The following is a 25,812-nucleotide window of genomic DNA, read 5'->3' on the forward strand; positions in this document are numbered from 1 at the left end:
ACTTCTAAATTTGTTTCGCAGCCTAACTCCAACCCCATAGCCACCCACTCTTTAGCCCCCTAAATTTAGGGACCTAATAAAATGATCCAAAATTAAGGACTTCAGCCCTAGTAAATTTTTAAAAGATCCTATTTAGGAGCAAACCTCCCAATGTTAGATTCTTAAACTCTTTGAATTGGCCCCATAAATATCAGTCCTAAATTTAGGAACCTACCTTTTAGGTCCTTAAATTTATAAGAATTTTCAGCTGAAAACATAAGCACTTTAAGTTCTGCTGAAAATAAGCACCTAACCGAGACACCTAATTTAGAGGTTTAAATAGAGGAGCTCTGCTTTTTGTTGCCGCCGCCCGCTGCCACCGCCGCCGCTACTGCCGCCCGCCGCCATGTTTTTTTTTCCTTACCCTGCCTAAGACCGATGTGCTCGCCCGCACATGCGCAGTAGAGCTGCTCTCTACTGCGCATTTGCGGCACGTCGGTCAGGCATCATTTATCTAGTTAGATTGAAAAGCACCTTTCCAAGGTCAGATCCCTGAGGCACTTCACTGTTTACCCTTTTCACTGAGAAAATTGACCAGTAATCCTACTCTGTTTCTTGTCTTTTAACCAGTTTGTAATCCACGAAAGGACATCGCCTCCTATCCCATGACTTTTTAAGTTTTCTTAGAAACCTCTCATGAGGGACTTTGTCAAACACCTTCTGAAAATCCAAATACACTACATTTACCGGTTCACCTTTAACCACGTTTATTAACCCCTTCAAAAAAATGAAGCAGATTTGTGAGGCATGACTTCCCTTGGGTAAATCCATGCTGACTGTGTTCCATTAATTCATGGCTTTCTATATGCTCTGTGATTTTGATCTTTAGAATAGTTTCCACTATTTTTCCTGGCACTGAATTCAGGCTCACCAGTCTATAGTTTCCCAGATCATCCCTCCTCTAATATCACCATATTTTAGTTAACCTGTTTTGACCCCCAAAACACTCCATGGAAAACAGGTCAATTTTAATCATTAAAATAAATTTTTGAGCCAAGGCAGGCTTTATTAGGGGTCCACCATTTCTTATTACCTGCCCTCTATATTTAATTTTATTTCCCCTTTTTTATGTTTTTGCTAACTTTGCCATCGGTGTCATTAAAGTTCATCTAGAGCTTTAACAATTCACTGCAATCATCCCTTGAGCCACGCCAACTCGATGCAGGGGTTATTTTATTTTTGTGTGGGTTTTTTTTTTTATTTATTTGCTTATTTTAACTTTTCTTCTTTTCCCTGGGCTGGGATCACAATGACCCCTTGACTTCATCAGAGATGTCAGTGGATCATAGCATGAACTTTACCATCATGCCGGAGCTTTCCCAGGGTCCACATGCCTTTTTTTTTAGCTTCCTGCAGCGGTGCTTATTTTTTTAAATCATTGCTGTGTCACCATATTGTGCGGAAGCAAAGGCAGTAGCAGCAACCCAATCCTGCGCTACCCATTTGCTTCGCTCATCTGCGCTGGCTCTTGAAATAATGTGGGAAAGCTTTTGATGCTCCCGTAGCACTACTGTGACCCTCCATAAGCCACGGGGAGCCCACAGCTCTCTCCCACACTGCAGCTCACAGCTGTCTACACTCCGTCTGGACCAGATCCCACCAGACCCAGACAAACATCTCTGCTGGCCCCCTCCAATCCAGGCCCATGCCTCTCTGGGTTAACTCGGGTCCCTGCCAGCCAGAACACAGGATCACGTTCCCCTCAGGAACCCAGGTAATCACACATGCATTTTTATGTAAACCACTTAGATCTTTTGTACAGGTGGAATATCAAGTATAAACAAACATTAAGAAAATTACCAAAATACAAACATTCAGAGGTGTACTTATTCTGATAGGAGAAAACGTGACCGTAAGTAGGAAAGAAAGTCCATTTGTGCTTGTCCCTCATAGTAGCAAGGGAGCCACCTTACTTTTCACTAAAGCTTTCACAAAAGACAAATTTTAGGCACTTAGAAAGGATGTCTGTTGGTCTGGAAATGATAGGGAAGGCAGTATGATACTATGAAATATAGGATAATTACTGTATATGAAGCTGCTGCCGGAGGATCTATACAATGGTATGGGAATGAAAGGATTTGGGAGATGAAAAACCTATGTCACACTTTTCAATATTCTGCAACAAACATTGTATACTGGTTAAACCTTTTACAGTATTATGTAACTATAGAAGATATTGCTTAATTGAAAAATATGCCAATAAAAACTTTTTTTAAAAAAGAAAGAAAAGCAGTGATAAGATACTGCCTTGCCTGACCTCTGTGGTAATGCTAAAGCTGCCTGTGAAATGATTGCTAAAAATAACCTTGCGTTCAAAGTCTTTGTATAACAGTTTAATGATGTTCACTACCTTCTGGAGGACTCCATATGCACAAGGGATTTTCCAGACAAATTCATAATGAAAACAGTCTAAAATCTTTCCAAAGTCTATAATATTGATGAAAATGGTGCTGTTCCATTTGGCTGGTTGATCAAGGATCTGAGTGTAACAACATGATCAATGCAGCTGTTGCATCCGGTCGCAGACGGCTGCAACCGCTCAGCCTTACCTCTTTTTCTCCCCTTTCACTCTCTTTGGGCAAGATGGCTGCCTCCGGTGCCGAGAGCCTCGGCATTTCCAGACCAGCATGGGCGTCCTTATCCACCGTGCTCACTCCTGTGGCCTCCTAGGGCGCGAGCGCGCAGATTTCCTTCGCTCAAATACATCATGGCGGGGGCGGCCCCACCGCATGACGTCAGTACCTCCGGGTATATCTAGCCTCCACCTCTGCTACCACTTTGAGTTAGCAAAGACTTCACTTTGCTACTCTGCCTGCTCTAAGCTGTATGCTTAGATGCCGCTTTCTCGCTAAGGGCCTCGCTCCAGCAGAAGCTCTAGACACCCGCTCCTCGGGGGTCTCTCGCTTCCAACTTCCCTTCGGGGTTCCTCACTAAGACAACTGCTCCTCGTGAATCTCTCTATTCTACTTTCAGGATATTGGACCATTGGGTATTCGCTCCTCGAGGGCCTATCTACCTATATATCGTGCACCACGGACCTTTGGTCCCACCATTCTACCACCAGGAAGACGCCTTCATTCTGTGAGTACCTCTACGATCCGGCGCTACAACCCCACCCTCCAGCCACAGCATTATCCGCACTGCGGGCTCCCACCAATCATGAACATCTGGATGAGACTATACTTCTGAGCCTGTTGAGCATATTGGCACTTTGTGGATCAGTGCCTTACCTTCCTGCTTTCACCATCCATCTACAGCAGTACATTAAAGACTCTATCCATTCTGTGTCTGCTATCTGTGTCAGCCTATCGCAGTAGTTCCCCACGGGGCTCCTCCCCATGGGCGGAATCATCTCCATTGCAATCAAGGGTCCACAATGCCTCAAACGCAACAGCAGCTTTTTCTCTCACCTAAAACCAACTTTTTTGTTATGGATACCACTGTTGACTCTGGCTGAAATTCTTCTTGAGGGTGATCCTTCTACTGAAGACTTTGCCAGCAATGGACAACACTGTAATCCAGGACAGATTTAGGTTTCTGTCACCCCTAGGCACTGTTGGTGACACAGGACACTGTAGTTACAGAGCCCTATGGTTCAAACTTGTTACTGAATTATGCCGGAACGAAGGAAGTAGCATGGCACCGGAGATTCGGGAAACATGGGGCACTGTCTGAGAGGCTCAGTTCATGCGCTCCATGTGCCTATAGCTGATGACACCCCTGGCACGGCCCCACTAACCTCCTGCTGCAATTGTTCCATGCGTGTTGACAGAAAGGACTCCTGAGGCACTCCCCCTTAAGCCCCGAGGCCTTGGCCCTCCCCACCCCCCACGGTACGTCACTGCTGCCTGACATCCCACAGATAACTGCCACCCTAGGCACAGGCCTAGTGACAAATCCAGAACTGCCATAATCTCTTAACAGTTACTACAACTCCTGGGGCTTCCCTTTCTTAAGAAGCTCAACAATAATGCCAGTTTCACATTCTTCTAGGGCATCTTCAGTATCACATTCCTGCTGGAAAATCTTCAAGGCACCTTAAGTGTTTGCCTTCAGTCTTCAACATCTCTAGGTAAATTGCATCATCTGCATCTTCTTTTTACAGAGGGAAATTTTCAAAGGCATTTCCATGGGCAAAATTTTACCCACAGAAATGTCATTTTACAGATCTGATCAATTGATATGTCTGTAAACTTATGCATGTACTACCTGTTCACTTAAGTTTACCTGGCACCCAGGGACAGAGTTAAGAAGGGGTTTTTACTTATGTACATTGAAAAGTATGCACATACATTTTCCCCAAAACTTTCAGCATACATATAGTAGCACGTGAATTTTGTGAGGGTAAATTTGGCAGATAATTATCAAAACAGACTTATCTGCATAAGTCTTCTTTGAGAATTGGTGTAACTTATTCAAGCTTTTGCCACCTAATGTAGGCGGGCTGTTATACAATTACCCTAAGTGCTTTATTGATTTCCCCGACTTCAAATTCATTAATTACAGTCAAGGCTGACATACATATCAAATTCTGCTTTTTGAATATCAGCTGTGTTTGCTGGCTCTGGTCTGCTTAAGATGTTTTGGAAGTTCTTTTTCCATCTTGAAATCTTTTCTCTCTCTCAGCAAACAAGCAAAACAGGACATGCCACACTTGTCCTTCAGAAGAATGTCCTGGTTAGCTCCTTGTCTTCTGTTGCAAATCTTTCCTCCATTTCCTTTGCTTCTGTTGCAAATCCTTCAATCACGTGTCGCTTATCACTCCTTACATTGTTTTTCACTTCTTTATGTTTTTCTGCATATTCTCTAGATATCTATCCTCTTTGTCAAGGGGTCTTGGCATCCAGCATATGTTTCTTTATCTGTTTCCGGTCTTCAATCATCCTGGGATATTAAATATTCTTTCTGTATTTTCTGATAGCCAAAGAAACTAACTCCTGTTTCCCTACATTGCATGGCTAAAGCTATGAATAGATAAATAAATTAATAAATATTGAACTAATTATATATTCTGCCTTTCAGGCACTTCAAAGTGGATTACATTCAGATACTTTAAGTATTTCTTTATCCACAGAGGGTTCACAATCTAAGTTTATACCTGAGACAATGAAGGATGACGTGACCTGCCCAAAGTCAGAAAAGCTGGAGAGGGATTTGAATCCTGACTACCTTGGTTCGCAGCTCACTGCTCAAACCACTAGGCTACTCCTCCTCATTTGCAATGCATTGTAACTGTTCTTGAAAGCAATTTTGATTTTTTTTTTGACCTGCCAGTTTTTGGGCTTCAGTTAAATTGGAGATTGTGATGATTGTTGTCCATGAGCTGCCCCAGAAATGAGCAGCCGAGTGCCAGGAGAATCAAATCCAGGTCACCAATGAAGAGGGACTTCTGCCTAGGCCAGCCACCTTCCTTTCAGATTCATCCCTCTGATGCTGGTGGAGAGTGAGGCATGAAAAGTGGGGTTTAGCCCCGTGAGAGGGCGCATTAAGCCTGAAGCAAAGTGGGGAGAAACCAATGAACATAACATGCAGGAGCACAGAAAGTAGAATCTGAAGGTGCAGTATTCTTCCAGATGTAGGAATGTAGCAAGAGTATGAAGAACGGACAAATAGGACCAAGCTCTGCCAAGTGACTGGTGAAAATGCTTCAGTATAAATACAATTCTATTCAGCAAACAAGATGGCTGCCAAGATGGAGCACTGAGCTAGGAGAAATAGGCCAGAATATCCAGACTGCCCACAGCACCACCAGCAGGTTGGAGAAGCACTCGCCAAAGGATCCTTACAGAAACAGAGCTGGGATATGCCATCATTTAATTATCTGAGGATTTCTACCCCATTTTTAAAAATATCTCTACCCCAGCCCAATGTATCTAGTCTGGTCAGTGCAATGACTATCCCTGTGCTGAGGACTATGCAAGTTCCTGAACCTGGCCACTAGGTGTTACCATTAAGCGATGTCCTTGATTCCTTCTTCAACCCCCTCTTTCCCAGTAGCTGTAAATGCTGCCTCTGCAGCATTCCCATCCCCAATCTACCTGAGAAGCAGAAGACACAATTTAAGGAATCTTAAATCAATTTAAGGAATCTTAGATCTTCCGCAAAGTGTTGCATCCGTCGGCTGCAGACGACTGCAACCGCTCTGCCTCACCTCTCTTTTACCCTTTTCCTCCTCCCTTGGAAGGATGGCTACCTCCACTGCTGTTTGCCAAAACCCTCAGCATCTCCGAGCCAGCATGGGCGACCCCATCCGCCATGCTTCTTCCTGAGGCCTCCTAGGGCACGCACGCACACGCTGCCTACGTTTTTGAATACGTCATGGCGAGAACCTCGGGGGAAGCCCCACTGCATGACGTCAGTACCTCCGGGTATTTAAACCTCCGCTCCGCTACAATTCAATGAGTTAGCAAGGACTTCGGTTTTGCTACTCTGACCGCTTCTAAGCTGCTCGCTTGGATTCCTCTCTACCCTCCGGGGTATCTCGCTCCTACTGAAGCTCTGGGTACCCGCTCCTTGGGGGCCTCTCGCTTCTACTCGCCCTCTGGGGTGATTCTGCCTAACCTTAAGGACATTCGCTCCTTTCTTTCAGGAACCCTCAACACTCCTAGGTACTCGCTCCTCGAGGGCCTAATCTACTCAGGGTATCCTGCACCTCGGGCTCCTGTCTTCATTCATCTACCAAGGAAGTTATCAGCACTGCTACTTTGCGAGTATCACTACGCTCCAGCTCTCTTCATTCCACCCTTCAGGTTCACGGCCTATTCCGCGCTGCGGAACACTGCTGCACCTTTGCTACATCTGGGTGAGACCATCAACTGCAGAGACTGTCTGAGCTTACTGTGTTATCGCTGGACTACAGTACTGTCCTTTCCTTGGGCAAGATTCAACTCTTCAACAGCAGTATAATAAAGCTTTCTTTCCTCAGTGTCTGCTTACTAGAGTCTAGCCAATCGTTGTGGTTCCCCATGGGGCCCCTCCCCGTGGGAGGAGTCATCGCCACTTCGACCAAGAGTCCACAATATGCCACAAACCCAACACAAGGTAGTGCACATTATCAGTGAGCCTCCAGGTTGGTCTCTAATTCTTTTCTACATTAAAACAATTATGCCTTTTTTTCTCAATTTGAGCTCTTCTCAGATTCAATGCCAATACAAATACAAGACTACTACTGTCCCCTGTATCAGCAAGTCTCTTAATCCTTTCATTCTTCAATGAACATTGCCATTTACGTTTATAAAGATATGGTTTACCTTGCTTTCAGTTTTACCAGTAGACTTCTAGCTCAATTTGTATGTAAGTGTTTTATTGGAATAAACTTTCTCCAAGTCACAGGATTTACACAAATTAAACAATTTTTCTATGTTATTCTTTGTATCACAGGCTTACCCATATTTCTTTCTCTGTTCATGTTGCCACTTATAACACTTGCATTAGTTTCCAGCAATAAGCAAGATATTGTGTTTTGATGCAGCTTCCACCGTTGACTACAAATTGTCATAAAAGTCATCCTGTGTCAATGCAAAGACACTGAGGATTGACAATATGGAAAATCTGGTGCACAAGCAGTCTTTTGCTGAAAGATTTCCAATCCAGGAATGTCAATTTGTTTCACTTTTGAGTATCATGGCCAACCCTGCCCTATGCTGGCTATCTTGCCTGCTGGATTAAAGAATGGGATCTCTAGCATGTAAAATGCCTTTACCTACTACAGTTCATCTGTTATAATGCCAAAGAGGTGAAGTAAACACTTAAGTCTTCCAGGCTAATACAAAGTTCTTACGCTCCCGAATCCAATTCTGAAAATAGTTTTTGTTTGTTGGGAGATCCACTATCAGGGTAGGAACTTATGTTTGGCTTTGTTCCACATCCATCATCACTCCGAAATTCTGATTTGCCTTACTCCTTCCATTGAAAATACAATTTTCTCTGGTGTCCATTTCTGTGACTGGGAATTTTTTATGAGAAGGGGTTTGATTGCTCTGTGCCCAACCCCCTCCTTTATCCACCCTTGGCAGGTTGCTCTCTTAAAGAGGTCTTTCAGAATAAATGACCACAAATTAAAACTAGAAACATACACTCAAAAAATAAAATGGAAACCCCAAGAAGCTATATTTTGAATGCAGGAAAAACAGTGGAGAAATAGCAATGCATTTCCTTTCACTACTGTGCAAAATACAACAATATAAGATATTTCTCAAATGACAGATAAAATAAAATATGCTCCATAAAAGAAAGAGTTGGAAAAACTTTGTATAATCATTGGGAAAACAGAAGAAATAGCAGTTAAAATAAAGGCATGCTGTACCCTGCCACCAGGCCAAAAATAAAATAAGTGTAATTTTCAAATAAGTGTAATTTTCAAACATCCCTCCAAAATTTGTGCTGCACATATGCAAATAAATTATCCCAGTTTTCAAAGCACACCTATGAGCATGTCTGCTTTGAAAATTATCTCACCATGTCTACCCCTCCACAAATTACACAGAAATAGGGCAACCTAGTTTGTGGAAGGCTAAATTCAGTGTTTACAAATTTAACCTACATTTTCAAAGTGGATTTATACATAAAAGTCCTCTTTGAAAATCAGCCGATGTGCGTGAAACCCAGTGCTGCATATGCACACACATTTACACCTGTTTGTTAGCTTCTCAACATCCAAGCTGTGAGTGACAAGGCCTGAAGGGTGGGAAGTCACAGCCTGTCCCAATCCTGGGAAATGAAATGTGGGACATCCCCAGTCTGTTCGGTTTCCTGAAGGAGTGGAAACCAGACCTGCCTCAGTCAATGGGGGTGGGGGGGGGGGGCATGAGGATCATAGTCCCCATGTCCTCCTTGAGCTTCAACAAAGTCTTTGCCATCAGCAGATAGCAAAGACTATCTGCTGATGGCAAAGGATGCTGAGGATATTCGTACAGGAGACCCTGGACTCAATGTAGGGTAAAGGTGTCTAAGGCTAGCTTGCTGTGTGTGTCCTGAACAAGGAGAAGGACTGAGGAAACTTCCTGTTCCAAGGAGCCGCAAACAGATCCAGCTCCTTAGTTCTTCAGAGGGAGAAGATCCAATTCGCTACTCCTTGGTCCAGAGACCATTCATGGCGTCTGAAAGAATGACTCAGTCTGTCCGCTATCCCATTCTCCAAACCAGACAGGCTCTGAGCTCCATGCTGTGGGAGAGGGCTCAGGACTATATCTGGACCGCTCTTGGCACAGGAGGTAAGAGTCCGTACCTCCCTGCTTGTAGACATAATACATTGCCACTTGGTTGTTCATCTGAATCCATATATTTTTGTTGGACAGCCAATCTTTGAAATCACAGAGTGTACCGGTTTGTCCAGTGCTCCAGGAAATTGATTTGACAGAGACGTTCCTGGGCGGACCATTGTCCCTGGATGCTGAGCCCATCTACATGGTCTCCCCAGCCCTAGGTGGAAGTATCTGTGTTTAGGACAATTTAAACCTGAGAATTTGGAAGGGGACCCCCCCCATTCCAGGTTGCAATTTTCCCAACAGGACAAGAAGCCCCAGAGGGACAGAGTGATTCAGATGCAGTCCTGTAGATTCTGAGTGGCCTGAAGCCACTGAGATCATAAAGTCCATTAAACACATTGCATATGCATGTGTGCTCAGGGAGTAACTAATACTGTGGCAATGTGGCTCAACAGCTTCAACATATGCCAAGCTGATACCTGCTAGCTCTGTTGAATCTCCACTACTATGGACATAAGTGTGATGTCCTGTTGCTGTGGTAAGAAGCCCTTGTGTCTAGCAGGACTCCTATGAAGTCCAATTGAAGTGATGGACTGAGAAGGGACTTGGGATAGTTGATGACAAACCCTAGTGACTCAAATATCCAGATGGTTGAGCGCATGGACCTTTCTGTCCCTGCCCGAGAGGCGCTCTTTACTAGCCAATCATCTAGATACAGGAAAACATGTCTGCAAATGGGCGCCATCACCAAGGTCAGACATTTGGTAAAGACCCACAGGGTAGATGCCAGCCCAAACTGCAGAATGTGGTGCTGGAAGTGCTGTTTCCCCACCACAAATCAAGATACTTCTGGTGGCTGGGAAAGATCTCGATGTGAGTATGTGTCCTTCAGATTGAGAGAGCATCGCCAGTCCCATTTTAGAAGGAAGAGGATCAAGGTTCATAAGGAACACATCTTGAACTTTTCTCTTTTTAGAAAAGTATTCAAGGCCCTTTGGGATGGAACATAGTCTGCTTTCCTTTGAAACCACAAAGTACCAGGAGTAGAATCCCTGCCTTCTTTACCTGGGTAGATTGGAATCGAATGTGGAAGGAGAGCTCTGCTAAAAAGCACCTCCTGATACACTACTGGTCCCCAAAAGGGAGCGGGGAGAAGCAATTTGGCAGAGCACTCAACTGATTTAATTATACCCTCTGCAGACAATGGTAAGGACCCCCTGGTCCAAAGTTATACTGGACCATCAGTTCAAGTAGAACGGCAGCCTGCCCCCAACTGGAAGGTCAATTGCTACAGATTCAGTGAACTTGGCTATGCTCCCTTCTATCCAGTCAAAACCCCATCATAGAAGTTGACTGAGGTGCTGGCTGGGGCTTTGTGGCCCTCTGAAGAACAACTTTACAGACCAATAGAATAGACAGATTAATGGAGAAAAGTCAACATGAAATTAACAAAGGAAAGTCTTGTCTTAAAAAATCTGTTCGATTTTTTGAAGGGGTTAATAAACGTGGACGAGAATGGATCCGTTGATTTTCAAAAGGCTCTACAGGAATTAGAGAGTCATACGATAGGAGGCAATGCCTATTGTTGACTGGTAAATGGCTAAAAGATAGAAAACACAGTATGACTGAATGGTCATTTCTCTCAATGGAGAAAGGTATATAGTGGAGTCTCCCAATGATCTGTACTAGGACCGGTGCTTTTTAATATATTTATAAATAATATGGAAAAGGGATTGATAAGTGAGGTTAACAGATTTGCAGATGACACTAAATTATTCAAAGCAGTTAAAGCACAAGTCGATTGTGAGGAATTGTAGGAGGATCTTGCAGGACTGGGGGATTGGGCAGCTAAATAGCAGATGAAATTAAATGTGGACAAGGGCAAAGTGATGCATATATTGAAGAATAATCCCAACTATAGTTTCTTGATTCTGGGTTCCATATTAGGCGTCACCACCTAGGAAAGTGATCTTGGCATCACTGCGGATCATACTTTGAAATCCTTGGCTCGGTGTGTAGTGGTAATCAAAAAAAGCAAATAGAATGTTAGGTATAAGGAAAGAAATGGAAAATAAAATGGAAGATATAATGCAAGGGTAGACAACTCTTGTCCTGGAGTGCCACAATCAGATCTGGTTTTCAGGACATTCATAATGAATATACTTATTTGCATACAATGGAATCAGTGGTGCACCTTTATCCACATGTGTACAGCAAAAGAGATATAGTGGAATTAGAAAAGGTACAGAGAATAGTGAGCAAAATGACGCAAAAGGGGACAGACATCTCCACTATGAGGAGAGGTTAAATGGGATAGTGTTCTTCTGCATGGAAAGGAGAGAGCCGAGAAGAGATATGATAGAGGTCTATACAATCATGAGTGGGCTGAAACAGGTAAATAGGAAATGGTTATTTACCCTTTCCAATAATATTAGGACTAGTGGACACTCTATAAAACTAATAGGTAGTACTGTTAAAACAAATCTACTTAAAATATTTATATTCCATTTGTATCCCCTATTCATGATGGATTATATAAAATCATACAAAAGTTTAAAACCACAATATACAAAAACTAAACAAACCCTCAGTGAAAAAACATTTTTTCACTGAGGGGTAGATTTTCAAACAGCGCGAATTGGCGTACTTTTGCTGGCGCATCAGGCGCAAGCAAAAATACGCGGGATTTTAGTAGATACGCGCGTGGCCGTGCGTATCCGCTAAAATCCTGGATCGGCGCGCGCAAGGCTATCGATTCTGTATAGCCGGCGCGCGCCGAGCCACACAGCCTACCCCCGTTCCCACCGAGGCCGCTCCGAAATCGGAGCGGCCTCGGAGGGAACTTTCTTTTGCCATCCCCTCACCTTCCCCTCCCTTCCCCTACCTAACCCACCCGCCCGGCCCTGTCTAAACCCCCCCCCTTACCTTTGTCGGGGGATTTACGCCTCCCGGAGGGAGACGTAAATCCCCGCGCGCCAGCGGGCCGCTAGCGCGCCGGGACGCAACCTGGGGGTGGGTACGGAGGGTGCAGCCACGCCCCCGGACCGCCCCGGGTCGTAACCACGCCCCCGGCCCGCCCCCAAAACGCCGAGCCGACCGGGCCCGCCCCCCCGACACGCCCCCCTCACCAAACCCCGGGACTTACGTGAGTCCCGGGGTCTGCGCGCGCCGGTAGGCCTATTGAACATAGGCGCACCGGCGCGCAGGGCCCTGCTCGCCTAAATCCGCCCGAATTTAGGCAGATTTAGGAAAGCAGGGCTCTGAAAATCCGCCCCTCAGCGCACAATTAAATCATGGAATTTCTTTCCAGAGAACATGATGAAAGCAGGCAGCAAACTAGCAAGGTCATTTATAAAAATGCGTTATCGCAGGTGTTAGGGCCCTAATGCCTGCGATAACGCCATAGATGTGTAGCTCAATGCGAATGCAAATTTTTTTAATTTACTTAAAGGGGCAGAATTTCTACAATGTTCTGTCACCCTAGCTAGATAGCACCCTGGTACAGAGTACAATCCGACATGAAAAAATTTAAAGCAAATTTAAAAACATGGCTTTTCACCTGCGCCTATGTTGACAATGAGTAACAAAAAGCAGAATTTTATCTTATGTTTTAACTTATTTATGCATCCTGTGCTTCCACTCTCTTTTAGTAGATTGTTTATTGCTGCTTTATTGTTGTATTTTATGACTTATGCTTTTAAACTATTTTAACAGCTATACTTCATTTATTTCGCTTTGTAATTTTAGCTGTTATATACTTTTATTGCTCGATTGTATTTTCTCTATTTTTAAATTTTGTACACCGTTGTGATAGTTTTACTGATACAACAGTTTAAAAAAACCTTAATAAACCATAAATCATAAACCATTGTAGAAATCTCATCTCTGTGAGACTTTACTCACTCCAAATGATGTAAAATCTTCACTGAGGTGTACTGTGCTGTTCGTATGTCTCATTGTGCATGTAAAATTGGCCCCAAAACCCTAGACCACCTCCAAAACCTCACCTCGAGTTACTAGCTGGCCCTCCTATAGTGGCATAAATAGTTGACTACTATGAAAGCCTTATAAAGAGTCTCTTTCTCTCTCTCTCTCACCAAAAGTAATGAAATGCCTGTCTGGGCACTTTGCAACTTGTGAAATGCAAATATTGTGGGGTGTGATAACTTTAACGCATGTTGCAATAAAATACTTATGTGAAGTGCTAAGATAGCGCACAGTGCGGTAACTCTAAAATTATCAGAGCCATGCCCTTTTTCCTTATCACAGGTGTTATTCATGTGAAAATATATCACATTTTGATAAATCTACCTATAGATTTGAAAAGAGTCTAGACGAGTTTCTGGGGAAAAAATGTCCATTACCCACTATTAGCCTTGTAGTCTTGGGAGAGCCACTGCTTCTCCTTGGTTATGAGCAAGAATGATTGGACTTATTCTTTGGGATCCTCCTAGGTACTTGTGATCTGGATTGGCCAGCATCAGAGACAGAATACTGGGCTTGATGGACCTTTGGTCTGATCCAATGCAGCATTATTATGTTCTTACAACAGGATGTGTGAGTTCAAAGAGTAGATTATTTCCTAGACAACACGAAATGATTTAATCAACACAAACCTTACCTAATTCTCTCCTTTTGTAAATAAAACAGATCTTATAGAAGAAAGATGTCCTTGGTTGTGAATGCTCATAAAGTGTTTAATTCAGTCAAACCTTTCATCACAAAAACATTTAAGGTGGTGACCATTGTCATTGGCCATGGACATCAAGATGAAAACAATATTCACCACCAGCTGCACCATCACTGTAATCCAAGGCAGAAGCATTTGCTTTGAGAGCCAGCAGAGAATGGAATTCAATTTTGGGAAATTATAATTACAAATAGTACAATATACGATCCAATCCCACATTTGCATCAATGTTTTCTAGATCACATTATGCTATTTTCTAATCAGGCTTCAATGAACTTGACAATTTTAAGATTTCATTTTGAGCCTCATCTATTTTCTGGTTTTATCAGTGGACTGTTATGGGGCATACTGTTTTAAAGCCTTATAACACTGCCCTTAGCAACATCTATCATAACAGTTTTTCACTCAAAATCAGATCTCCCTTTATCATGGTCCACGTATGCAACATGACAAAAGACACTTCATACCAGTGATATTTTCATGTGTGCATAATGCAAAAACCAAAAAAACAATGCAATTTATAGTTGCTGCCAGAAGAGATCAGTTATCTACTTCTTTGAATTCTTTAAATTAATCATAAGACACATTGAATAAACAATTTATCTGACTTAGTATCATATTCATCGCCATCCCACCATAAAAATATGCCCTCTGGCTTGCAGTGCAATGAAAAGCAGTATAAATGTCATCTAACCTGGTACCAGACATATCTACACAGATTTTGAAACAAATAATGAAAGACCAGTAAAAATCAGAAACTCTCTCATGCAATTATTCTTCACATTGGTCTTAGTCTTGACCAGCTGGTCTTAAAAAGAACAGTTATCACTAGGAGAGAAGGATTCTTGCAATGACATACAACACTAAAAGACATTTGAAAATTCGCAGGGCTCACTTTTAAAAGCCCTGTGTGCGCATTATTCGGGGGGTGCATGAATAAGTCAGGCTCCTGCGCGCTGACTGTATTTTAATAAGCACCCAGATAGGTGCGTTAATGCTGCAGCGCACTTTATTGTACATCGAAAGCTTTCAAAAAGTGGTGGGGAGTGGGCATGGTCTGGGCAGAGCATAGGCATTTCGGGGCCTGAACCTGAGATGAGCATGTAAATACTTATACAACCTGATGTGCGCAGAGGTTCCCTGCCGTATAACTTTACTTCTGCTTTGGATGCCGTGTAAGTTATGATTTAAAGAAAACTAAGCAGATTGGGGGGGGGGGGGAGTGAAAGCTATAAAGTGGGGGAGGGGGGTAGAAGACCTCTTTCTTAACTGGGCAAACTGGTAAAACTGGGCATGGCATTGGCACACACCCCTTTTAAAATCCCCCAATTTATGCAGTAGAAGCAGGGTTTGTGCACAAGCGCCCAGTTAAAATTTGGTGCAAATGTATACACAGCCAGGCTATTTTAGAGCATGCACACGTATGTTATAAAATGGCCACACCCCTGGGCGTGTGCTGCCATATGCGTGTAAATAGGCGCCCATGGGCTGGTTTGAAAGTTACTGTACCACAGTGAATGTCAGGCATCATGGATTACAACTTACACTGCAGTACCAGAAGTAATTTTTGAAAATTCTTCTCATCCCAGCTTACTTCCCCAGCGCACATTTTGATATCCAGTTCTAAGAGACTGGCTCATCAGTACTTTGACCTAGGGACATACATGGTGGCTTCCTTAGAAGCTTGGTAGGCTTGCACCTGACACACGGACTGCATTGTTATTGTATGAAAGCTGGGACTCTGCCCCTTCTATGAGCTGTGAATGCTGCCTCCGCAGCACCCTGCAGCTGGTCGCTTTAACCAAAATTGGTTCCAGTTCTACAGCACATGGTCCCCCAATGGACTGGCAGGGAATAGCACCCACATCCTGTTGACTTTAAAATGGCTTGAAATATTTATACTTTTAAACAGAAATTTGTTTCTACATTAGAAGAAAAATGTAGCTTGATTCCAAGGAATAAAATATTGCACACACAGTTATTTCACGTACATAGTGCCGCTTCCCATTTTGCCCCTGAAATGTGCCCTTGTCTAAAAGCAGTACAAAGGACTGGACAACGGGAAATTCTTACCTCCAGAAGTGAAAAGCGTACAAAGGACTGCATGGACTGCAAGGGCTTGTTGGGGTTGGACTCAGACTTCTTGGGGTGAGACTGCAAGTTAAAATAATGTTATCTCCAGTGAAAAAAAGAAAAGGTTACGATTCACTCACAGGCTCTCTAACATTCTGCACAATGTGAAAGACTTCAACATAAACTAGACAGGCCATATGGACCTTTTCTGAGGTCATGTCTATGTTTTTAATCCTCTCCACTTTTTGAAATTCAAAGGAAATCTGTAGGTAATAATCCTAAGAGAAATGGAAGATTTATAAACTCTTCAGTCTGAATTTTAGATGGTATAACTGTTTTTCTACTTTTTTGACCGCTATTATTACTATTCTTCCTATTGTCATTTATGTGCCATTGTTTTATTTACTTTTTAAGTGAAATCTAAAAAAGAATCTAGTTTAAAGTGAAAAATAGAACCTGCAATATAAAACAGTCATAAATACAAAGTAAAGAATCAAAAAATTTAATTTCAATCAGTTCAAATATCTATTCTCCCACCCACCTCTCTCCTATATATATATATATATATATATATATATATATATATATATACACACACACACATATATGTGTGTGTGTGTGTGTGTGTGTGTGTGTGAGATTTTTCTTTGGGGGGGGGGAGACACTATCACAAATGGACAATAAGAAATTTCAGTAAAAAAAGAAAAAGACAAAATATGAAAAAGAAACCATTTTAAATTTTAGAAACTCACCATAATATAATATAACCAGTGTTTTCATCTATTCATATAGATCTTCCTCAGGGTTACAAGTAAGATAGCAGTAAAAGAATTGGAATAGAGCATTCAAGTCCCATATGTAGTGCCAAATTCTAAGTCCACAATCTCAATGTGATATAAAACTTTCAAAATCTTACAGGAATCACCACAGCTAATAAAAGATTTATAAAATTAATAGTATAAAGTATTTAAAATTTGATTCATTGTGCACGTCCATTCCAATGCAGCTTGAGTAGCCATAGTAACCAACAGAAGTGCCTCGTGCTTCCAGTCCATAGTTATCTACACAGCAAACATGTTCAAGTCTATATTCAAAAACCCAGTCAGCAGCAAAAGTGAACTGGATATCTTTATTCAGATAATTTTATCCAGGTAAAAGGGCTACCAAATGTACTTAGATAAAGTTATCCACCTAACATTAGGTGTTTGCGTCAGCCAGACAGCACTGAATATGTCCGCTGTCCGGCTTGGAAATACCTCTCACTCAGTGTCACTTCGTCAAGGCAAATTTTGTGGGAGTAACAGTTTGCCTGGTCAAACTTTCTCAAGTTAGCTGGACAAATCTTTTGAATATTGAACTTATTGATTATGTGGGTAATTTGGTAACAGTGTACAACTTAGATAGCAAATCTACCTTATAAATGGCCTGTGACCGACGGCCCGCAAATGCGCAGTAGAGACCAGCTCTACCGCGCATGTGCGGGCGAGCACGTCGCTCTGAGGCAGCTTCAGAAAGAAAAAAAAATGGCGGCGTCCAGTGGCAGCAGCGGCGGTACCGGCAGCGGGCGGCGACGGCGGTAGCGAGCGACGGCGATAGCGAGCGGCGGCGGTGGCGACGGCGGTAGCGGGCGGCGACGGCGGTAGCGAGGGAGGGAGAAGAGAGAGAGAGGGAGGGACGGACTGAGTGGGAGGGAGGGACGGAGAGAGAGAGTGGGAGGGAGTGAGTGAGAGGGAGGGACTGAGTGAGAGGGAGAGGGGGGACTGAGGGAGGGAGTGGGAGTGGGACTGAGGGAGAGTGAGTGTGAGTGAGGGGGAGGGACTGAGGGAGGGAGTGGGACTGAGGGAGAGGACGGAGGGAGTGGGGACTGAGTGAGAGTGAGTGGGACTGAGTGAGTGAGAGGGAGGGAGAGAGGGGGGGAGGGAGTGAGTGAGACTGAGTGGGAGGGAGGGACTGAGTGATAGGAGAGGGAGGGTGGGGAGGAGTGGGTGAGGGAGGGGGTGGTGAAGAGTGAGGGGAGAGAGAAAGAGGGGGAGGTGAGAGACAGAGGGATGTAGCCCGTTTTAACGGGCTTAACGGCTTGTATGTACATAAGCTACATCAATTTTAATACACATGCACAAGTTTGCTGTGAAAGTATCCTAAGAAAGCTATGTGATACATTGAGATCCTCATGTCAAGCATTGCTGTATGTTCTCTCCGCAAAACTTGCTCATTCGGAGGAGACCTGGCCCTATCTTATGGAACTCCCTTCCAATAAAGATAAAAACTATTTCAGACCCAAGGATCTTCAAGAAGGCACTAAAAATGCATGTATCAGAAGGCATTCAACTGATCCAACCAACTTTTCCTATGTAACACTTGCGGTTTATTAAGATTTAAATATATTTATGTGACTTTTGTATTTTTTTGTAAATTTTTTTATTGTACCCTACCCTGAACTATGGAAGGGTGGGTAACAAATATTTTTAAATAAATAAATAAAATATATGTGCATTATTTCACTTGCTATTAATGCAACCACACTTTTTAAAATAAAAAATTATGGGGCGGATTTTAAAACATTTACGCGCGTAGAGGGGGTTACGCTCGCCGGGCCTATTTTATAAAGGCCCGACGACGTGAGTAAAGCCCCAGGATGCGTTTAAGTCCCCGGGATGGGGTGGGGCCAGAGGCCTCCGGCACAGCTGCCATTTGCCGCTGTGTCGGAGGATCACATGCCGGCAGGCTGTTGACAAGCACAACTTGCGCCTGCCCAGGAAGGGGTGGGAAGGTTAGAATAGGGGGAGGGAACAGGGGAAGGCCGTGGGCATCGGCGCACGCAAGATGCACTAGTGTGCATCCCTTTGTGCGCGCCGACCTCCAATTTTATAACATGCGCGCACCTGAGTCTGTAATGATTCCCGAAAGAAACAGAAACATAGGAAAACATCCATGTAATTTTTATCATGGCATTAATGTGACTATATATCCCCTTCCAAAACGTTATCGCTGGACAAGACCAAAAACCATGCCCAACATTAGCACTTAATTCACAACCCCACCAACAAAATAAAGTGCAGCAGGGAAGTAATACAAACCCTGCATATTTAAATTAAATATCATGCTTTCTTTGACAAAGAGACTAAAGTAGACTAAGACTAAGAAGATAAGCACAATGCATAGGAGGAAGAGAACTGGAGCAGTAGAATGAAGACCCAGTAAATGGTGGCAAAATTCAGAGATGGGAATCATGTTGCTTCACAATGTACCTATAGGATGTATGCATATATTTATATGTGTATAGTTCTAATCACAGGAAAAATAGAGAAAATTATGTTTTATAGAACCTGAAAAAAGCTCAGATGTTAGGTGGTCATCTTGGTCCCTCAATAGTGTCCGACTCACCCGTTTTGTTTTTTTTTAGTTAGCATTACAATGTGGTATTTTATTGCGTGTGGTTCAATTGTGTTAGCAAATTCATAATCCAAATTAGTTTCTATGGCTTCAACTCTGGTATTCAAATTCCCTATTTCTCTCTCATTTCTATTATTGTTTTGTGTTTCATGATTTTTTATTGGGTTCTGGCATCGCTCAAAGATAAACTGATGTAATGATTTGAATTTATGAATCTGAGAGATTCCTTTAAACTAAGAAAAGTATGGTATGGAGAATTATTTATTTGTTATAATAATATCTCAATTTATATCAAAACAACTTAAATGGGACACAACAAAATTGGCCCAAATTAAAAATATTCAATATAATACAATGACATTAATAAATAATTAAAAATAAGAATAAAATAAAAAAAAAGACTAACAATTCTCAAATATTATCAGGTAATTTTCAAAGGTAAATGTAAATGTAACATACTATCATAGCAATTTATAAAAGTCTATATACCCACGTTAAGTGCATTTAACATGGGGAAACCCTATTGATAATTCAATAGCATATATTGTAGTAATTTTCAAAGGCTTTTGTGAGTAATCATGAATAATGAACTGTCACTGCACAATATTTGAGTGGAGTCTCTGAGTCAATAGATGCCAGTATTAATCTGACCAGCAGCTTGGTACCAGATAAAGTTCTAGAGTGATGAAAAAATATCTCCTTCGAATGTTCCTAAGGGGGTCATTTTCAAAAGCAATCGTATGCAAAAAGTCTATTTTCGCATGTGATCACTAAATGGGGGCGGAGTCATCACTGGCGGCGAAAGGTAAGGACCCTTATTGCCGCCAGTTTCGCGCCGAATAACTACACCTTTTATGGCAGCCATCGCACCGCAGTGGTGCGATGGCTGTCAGCTTTCGCAGGCCCGCCCCCCCCCGCTACCCGTTACCATCGGATTCTCTAAGGTCGATCCAGGCCTAAGTTAGCTAATAGTTGTTCTGTGCCAATATCACATATGCATAGTAATCACAAAGCACTAAGGGGATATCTAGGGAGAAAAGCAGTTTGGAGTTGACTAGTTCAATGTATTTATGTTATACTGACAACTGCAAACTGAAAATGCAAAATGCTTTAGTTCAAGTCTTCCCAAACCTGTCCGGGGACCTCATAGCCAGTTGAGATTTTAGGATGTCCACAATGAATATGCATGAGATTAATGTACATATACTGAGCCTTAATGGCCGTGGGGTCCCCAGGACAGGTTTGGGAAGTTCTGCTTTAATTGTAGCAGCATGAGGCACATTGTCATGATATGATAATACAGGAACATCGTATTTCTAAAGCCAATGAATGTTAATATTTAATGCTCATTTATTAGAAAAACCTGGAAAACCTCATAAAGATTGACATTAACTCACTTTAAACCAGCCATAAAACACCACTTTTTTTGAGCAATACTTTTTCACACTTATTTTTTCTTTTTTTATGTATATGTATTTCTGGCTTGGTTTTTTGAGCGTTAACTTGCAACCTGATTGTGAAACACAGGTTGTCAAATTTTAATCATTGGTTTCCAAGTTGAAATAATATATTCTTGAGCATTGGTTTTAACTTTTATATTTTGACTTTTGTGTTTTAAACTTTTAAAGACACTGGCACTTATCAGTAAAAGGAGAGCAGCACTTCTGAAACGCCCAACCCAACACGGCTCGTGTTTTGTACACTTCTTCAGGGGTGGCTTTTAAATTGTGCTGTTTGCAAGTGTCAGGACTCGTTTCCCAGCTGTTGCTGAAGGTCGGCTTTACCGGAGCTAAGCTAAGTTTAGCTCCGGTAAAGCCGACCTTCAGCAACGGCTGGGAAACAATCAGGTTGCAAGTTAACGCTCAAAAGACAAAGCCAGAAATACATACACATAAAAAAAGAAAAAATAAGCGTGAAAAAGTAGCGCTCAAAAAAAGTGGTGTTTTATGGCTGGTTTAAAGTGAGTTAATGTCATACTTAATGAGATTTTCCAGGTTTTTCTAATAAATGAGCATTAAATATTAACATTTCATCGGCTTTAGAAGTATGATGTTCCTGTATTATCACATTTAGAACTATACATCGTATCACAGCAGTTTAAAAAACATTGTCATGATAGTCATAGTCATGCACAATAAATCAAATAATATATTAAGCACTTGATATTCCCACTCTTTTTCATCTTTAATTCATTAGTTATCATAGAGGTGATTTTGAAAGATTTCTACAGAGGTCCTAAAGAGAAATACAGGCACTCATGTAGCTAGGTCTATCTGGCAGACTATGCAAGGGACTGAGGAAACTTACTAGCAGTGGTAGCTATTTAGATCAAACTGTGATGATAAAATCTGGCAGGCCGCAAGTTCTGTAAGTTATTAGAAGTCCTAGCAGAAACTCAGGCTCTCAAGTATCTGAGTCTGTCAAGCAGGCTACATGGTGGATATGGGAGGCCAGATGATTGGGCAATGGCCACATTAGTATTGTTAGCTATTTAGATTATGGAGCCTTGTGTTTAGGAAATTTGGGTACTAGAAGAAACTAAGTGGGGATCTTGTATCTTCTTCTACCTAAGATGGTGCAATACAAGCAGCATAAGGAGAAATCTTGATGGTCATACTCTGTGGTTGGCAGCTGGGGTGTATCCTTAGCAGTATGGACGGGCCTGAAGATTTCTTCTGTCATCATTTACTACGTCATTACCACTTTGGGAATGCTGACATCATGAGTTTGTGGGCAGATTTACCATTTGACACCATTTATTGAGCTTATGCTGCTGATGGTAGGTTTATATTTTATTAGTATTATCATATACGTAACTCTGAAGAAGATTTACATGGACAGATCAATGTTGACTATGTTATGGTGAATTCATACATAAAAAAAAATGTCCACTTCTTGGTATAACTTGTTTTTCTGCTTAGTTTTACTAAAAACCATTATTGTGGCATCCCTTATATTGAACCTTTTCTATTTATGTTTTTGGCATTCATGATTTGAAGTATGCACTGTCTCTGATATACGGTACTTTAAAATGCTTAGAGTAATCTAAATTACAGCAGCTGGCTCAGGTACTATTTTAATCAGTAAACTTTAGTTTTACAAGTCTCCTTACTTGCAATTTAAAGCAAGAAATACTGTATTATAGCTCCACTTGAATCCTTAGTTAGGGGAGATAGTGGGAGTCTGCTTCAAAGGGAGATACTCAGGAGCAAGTGCAGGCCTCATTCCTCTACAGTAGTGGTTCTCAGTTCGCTGATCCAGACTCCCAAAAAAGTGTCCTAGAAAACTTGCAAGGTGGGTCAAAAAGAGCCTGATCAGGAAAATAAAAAGTAAAAACCCACAAAAAGTCAGACTGCATTTTGTTAATACTTATTCCAGCAAAATGTCAGCCCTGGTTGTGGTATCTACTGAAAACCTGAGGCTTTTTTGTTGTTGTTGAAAAATCTGCTTTATCAAATGAAGGGCGAGAACAACAAAATTGGCATCTGGAGTAGTCTGATTTTATGGCCAAGTGCCTGATTTTCACAACTCTGAAGTGGATTCCTGCCACCCTTTCACAGTTCTTAAGCAGGCCCCAAACAAAGTCTGTAAACAACTGCTCTTTTCATCTTCATCCACAGAAGTATTACCTCCTAAAAGGTCAGGCAGTGCATGTTGCACCCTCCTGGGGAAGGACAGAATGGCTCTCTGTGAGAGCTGCCAACCACTCTAGTTGGTCTGGGAGACAGGAGAATGCAGCGTAGAAAAGCAAACCATAGAAAGTAAAAAAAAAAACCCAAAACCCCACTATATATACATATATTTATACAGAGAATGAGAGGGAGGAGAATTTTGATGATAATAACTTACAAAAATTATATTTTCTCATTTTTGATCCACACTACATGTTGGACAACTTTATGTCCTTCCAAGATCCTGTTGGCAATTTATTATAGAAATACCCAGTGCTTAGAAATACCATTCAAAGCTCAGGTAGTTTCCACTTTTTAGGCTGCATCAGCATACTAGCCAGCATCCATTAGAATAATTGATTACCAATATAAAAGCTGCCATTGTAAAATGTGCTCTACAATTTAATTCTACAAAGCCTTTCATGCTATATTGCTCTCTTAAAAGTTCATGGAAAAGCATGCGTGAAAGTTTAGCATGAAAAATGAAGGTCCACTATTTTTCCATGTCCCCCCCAAAAAAATCACTGATCCATAGAACATTCTTACTGCTTAACAGCACAGATAAAAACCAGTGCCCCTAAATTTTGTGATCTCTTGTTTATCTTGAGAAGACACCAGTTCTTTCCCGCAGGAATAAAGTTAAAACACAGCCTGATACTGGCAACAGTCTAAGAGTGGCTGTTTCCCATCATAAAATAATTGTTATACATTACAGAAGAACTTAACAATATTGGCTATTTCTTCCAGGCTGCGGTTGTACAATCATTCAGTTGCTGAACTGTTTCAAAAGCACCGAGGAGAATCTTATTTACAAATTCATTATTAAAGAATTGTATTCATTCTAAAAAAAAAAATAACTGCATACTTTCCTTCTTCACACAATGAAGAAGAATTATAGCCATTACCTTGCTTTGTACGTGGCAAATTTTGAGCAAAAATAAAAGATGAGATTAGTACACTTTTAGATGGGACTTTCACCAGAGCATAGACTATGCTATTCTACTCTACCATATAAAGAAAACCCGTATACTCAGCTACCATTTCTTAAGAAAATTAAGATGCGAAAATATTTTTGAAGCATAGACCAGACCTAGAAAATACTACAACGTATGCATAATTGCTCCGGTACAGTACACATTTTTAAACGACTGGCTACCGAGCAAGGATAATTCAGCAACAAGGTCTACTACTAACCTTGCTGTGTGTAAAAAAAAAGTACTGATCTTATCTGGTGAATTTTTCACAAAAAGCAGGTCTCTCCTATGCCAGCGTATTGCGATGCTGTTATTCAGCAGGAAGCGGCCTTTCCGAAAGGCTAGGACAAACAGCGAGGGGGGGGGAGGGGAAGGAGGATGACAGAGACAAACACACACCACGGCCTACAGAAACATTCTTTCCCAATGAACTGTTAAGATTATGAGCACTGAAATTTTAGCAACTTTAAAATATCTATCTCTAGCTATAGACAGATAGATAGATATTGGAATCCTTTATTATAGCCCAACGGCGCTGCAGTGTTCTTGCTCTCCAGACTGGCACAGCAGCAGGAAGCAGCCGCACTCCACTGAAAGCATTCCTAAAGCTGCAGCGCTCCCAAGCCTGTCAGTTATAAACATATGCTAAACAGCCATTGGTTGCACATAAAAGCGCCTGCCACACAGAAACCATTAAAATATTAAAAGACAAGCAATACTTACTCCAAGGTCAGCCCTGGAATTCGCAGTCTTTCCCGCTGGGCTTTCATGGCTGTTATATTTTACCACTTTCCATTGCAACAGTGACACACATTCACTTGCAGCAGCAGCATCCTTGGTGCTGACAGAAAGCCAAAATGAACCACTATAAAGGAATGGACTAACAATCTCTCGGGGGGGGGGGGGGGGGGGGGTGAGGGGGGTGCTGCAAGTTTGGGTCCTTCCACCTCTAGCTGTAATAAAGAGATGCCAGCCGCTGTTATTTATGCTAACGCAGCACACACGGCGCCAACTGTGCTACGCAAAAGACATTTGAACTGAGAGGGAAATGGAGCTTTAATCTCCACATAACAAGCTCCATGATTGCTGTTACCAACACAAACCGGAACGCTTGCTGTCAGGATACTTTTCACCTCAGGGAAATGAAAAGTCCCCCTTCACCAGACAGGATTGACAGCGCTTGGGAAACCAACGGCGACGCAAATTTAGAATAATTTATCTCGGCAAACATCAAGCATCTATTCGTGCCACCCTTCACTTCTAGATCCTTTCAGCTGGGATTTAAATATCTTGCTCAGGTCACTGCTCACAGGGATTTTTTGTAAATTACTGCAACAATTATAGGGGGACATAATTATATTTTTCAAACAGCAAATCACAGAATGTCAAGAAAATGCCCCCCCCCCCCCACACACACACACAAAACTCAACTAGTTTAAAACCATACGGCAAAAAATGTCAATTATAGCGTTTACTGTAAAATGACTGAGAATTTTCTATATTTTGAGAATGTGTGTTACAGGAATTAGGTAACACTTGTTATAAAGTACTAGCTGAAACCTGCTGAAATTCCCCAGAAACCCCTATTCACTGTCCTCCTCCACAGTCCAAATCCTGCACTCCCTTTTTACCCTCCTCTGCTCTACACCAGCACTTCCTTCCCTTCTTCAGCATACTCCAATTCCCCCTCCCCACCCACCCACACACGAGCTCAGCCTCAGCACATTCTGACCCCCCTGCCATTAGTTAGCCAAAAAATAAGCCCT

The 25,812-nt window shown here is 42.1% G+C and overlaps 1 protein-coding gene across 5 annotated transcripts in view; it reads right to left on the minus strand.

The window, feature by feature from the left end:
* The window catches only part of MAST4 (microtubule associated serine/threonine kinase family member 4), a 963,205-nt gene that overhangs the window by 396,784 nt on the left and 540,609 nt on the right, over positions 1-25,812 (minus strand). For 3 of the 5 annotated variants that reach the window (XM_029575919.1, XM_029575908.1, XM_029575937.1), the window contains one exon: positions 16,009-16,089. The exons of the other annotated variants lie outside the window; for them this stretch is intronic. In XM_029575919.1, coding sequence (XP_029431779.1) covers positions 16,009-16,089 — 81 coding nt within the window. The remainder of the gene's footprint in view (positions 1-16,008; positions 16,090-25,812) is intronic. 5 annotated transcript variants of the gene reach the window in all.

The sequence above is a fragment of the Rhinatrema bivittatum genome, chromosome 1 (genome assembly GCF_901001135.1).
Source record: "Rhinatrema bivittatum chromosome 1, aRhiBiv1.1, whole genome shotgun sequence".
In the NCBI taxonomy this organism is placed as follows: Eukaryota; Metazoa; Chordata; class Amphibia; order Gymnophiona; family Rhinatrematidae; genus Rhinatrema; species Rhinatrema bivittatum.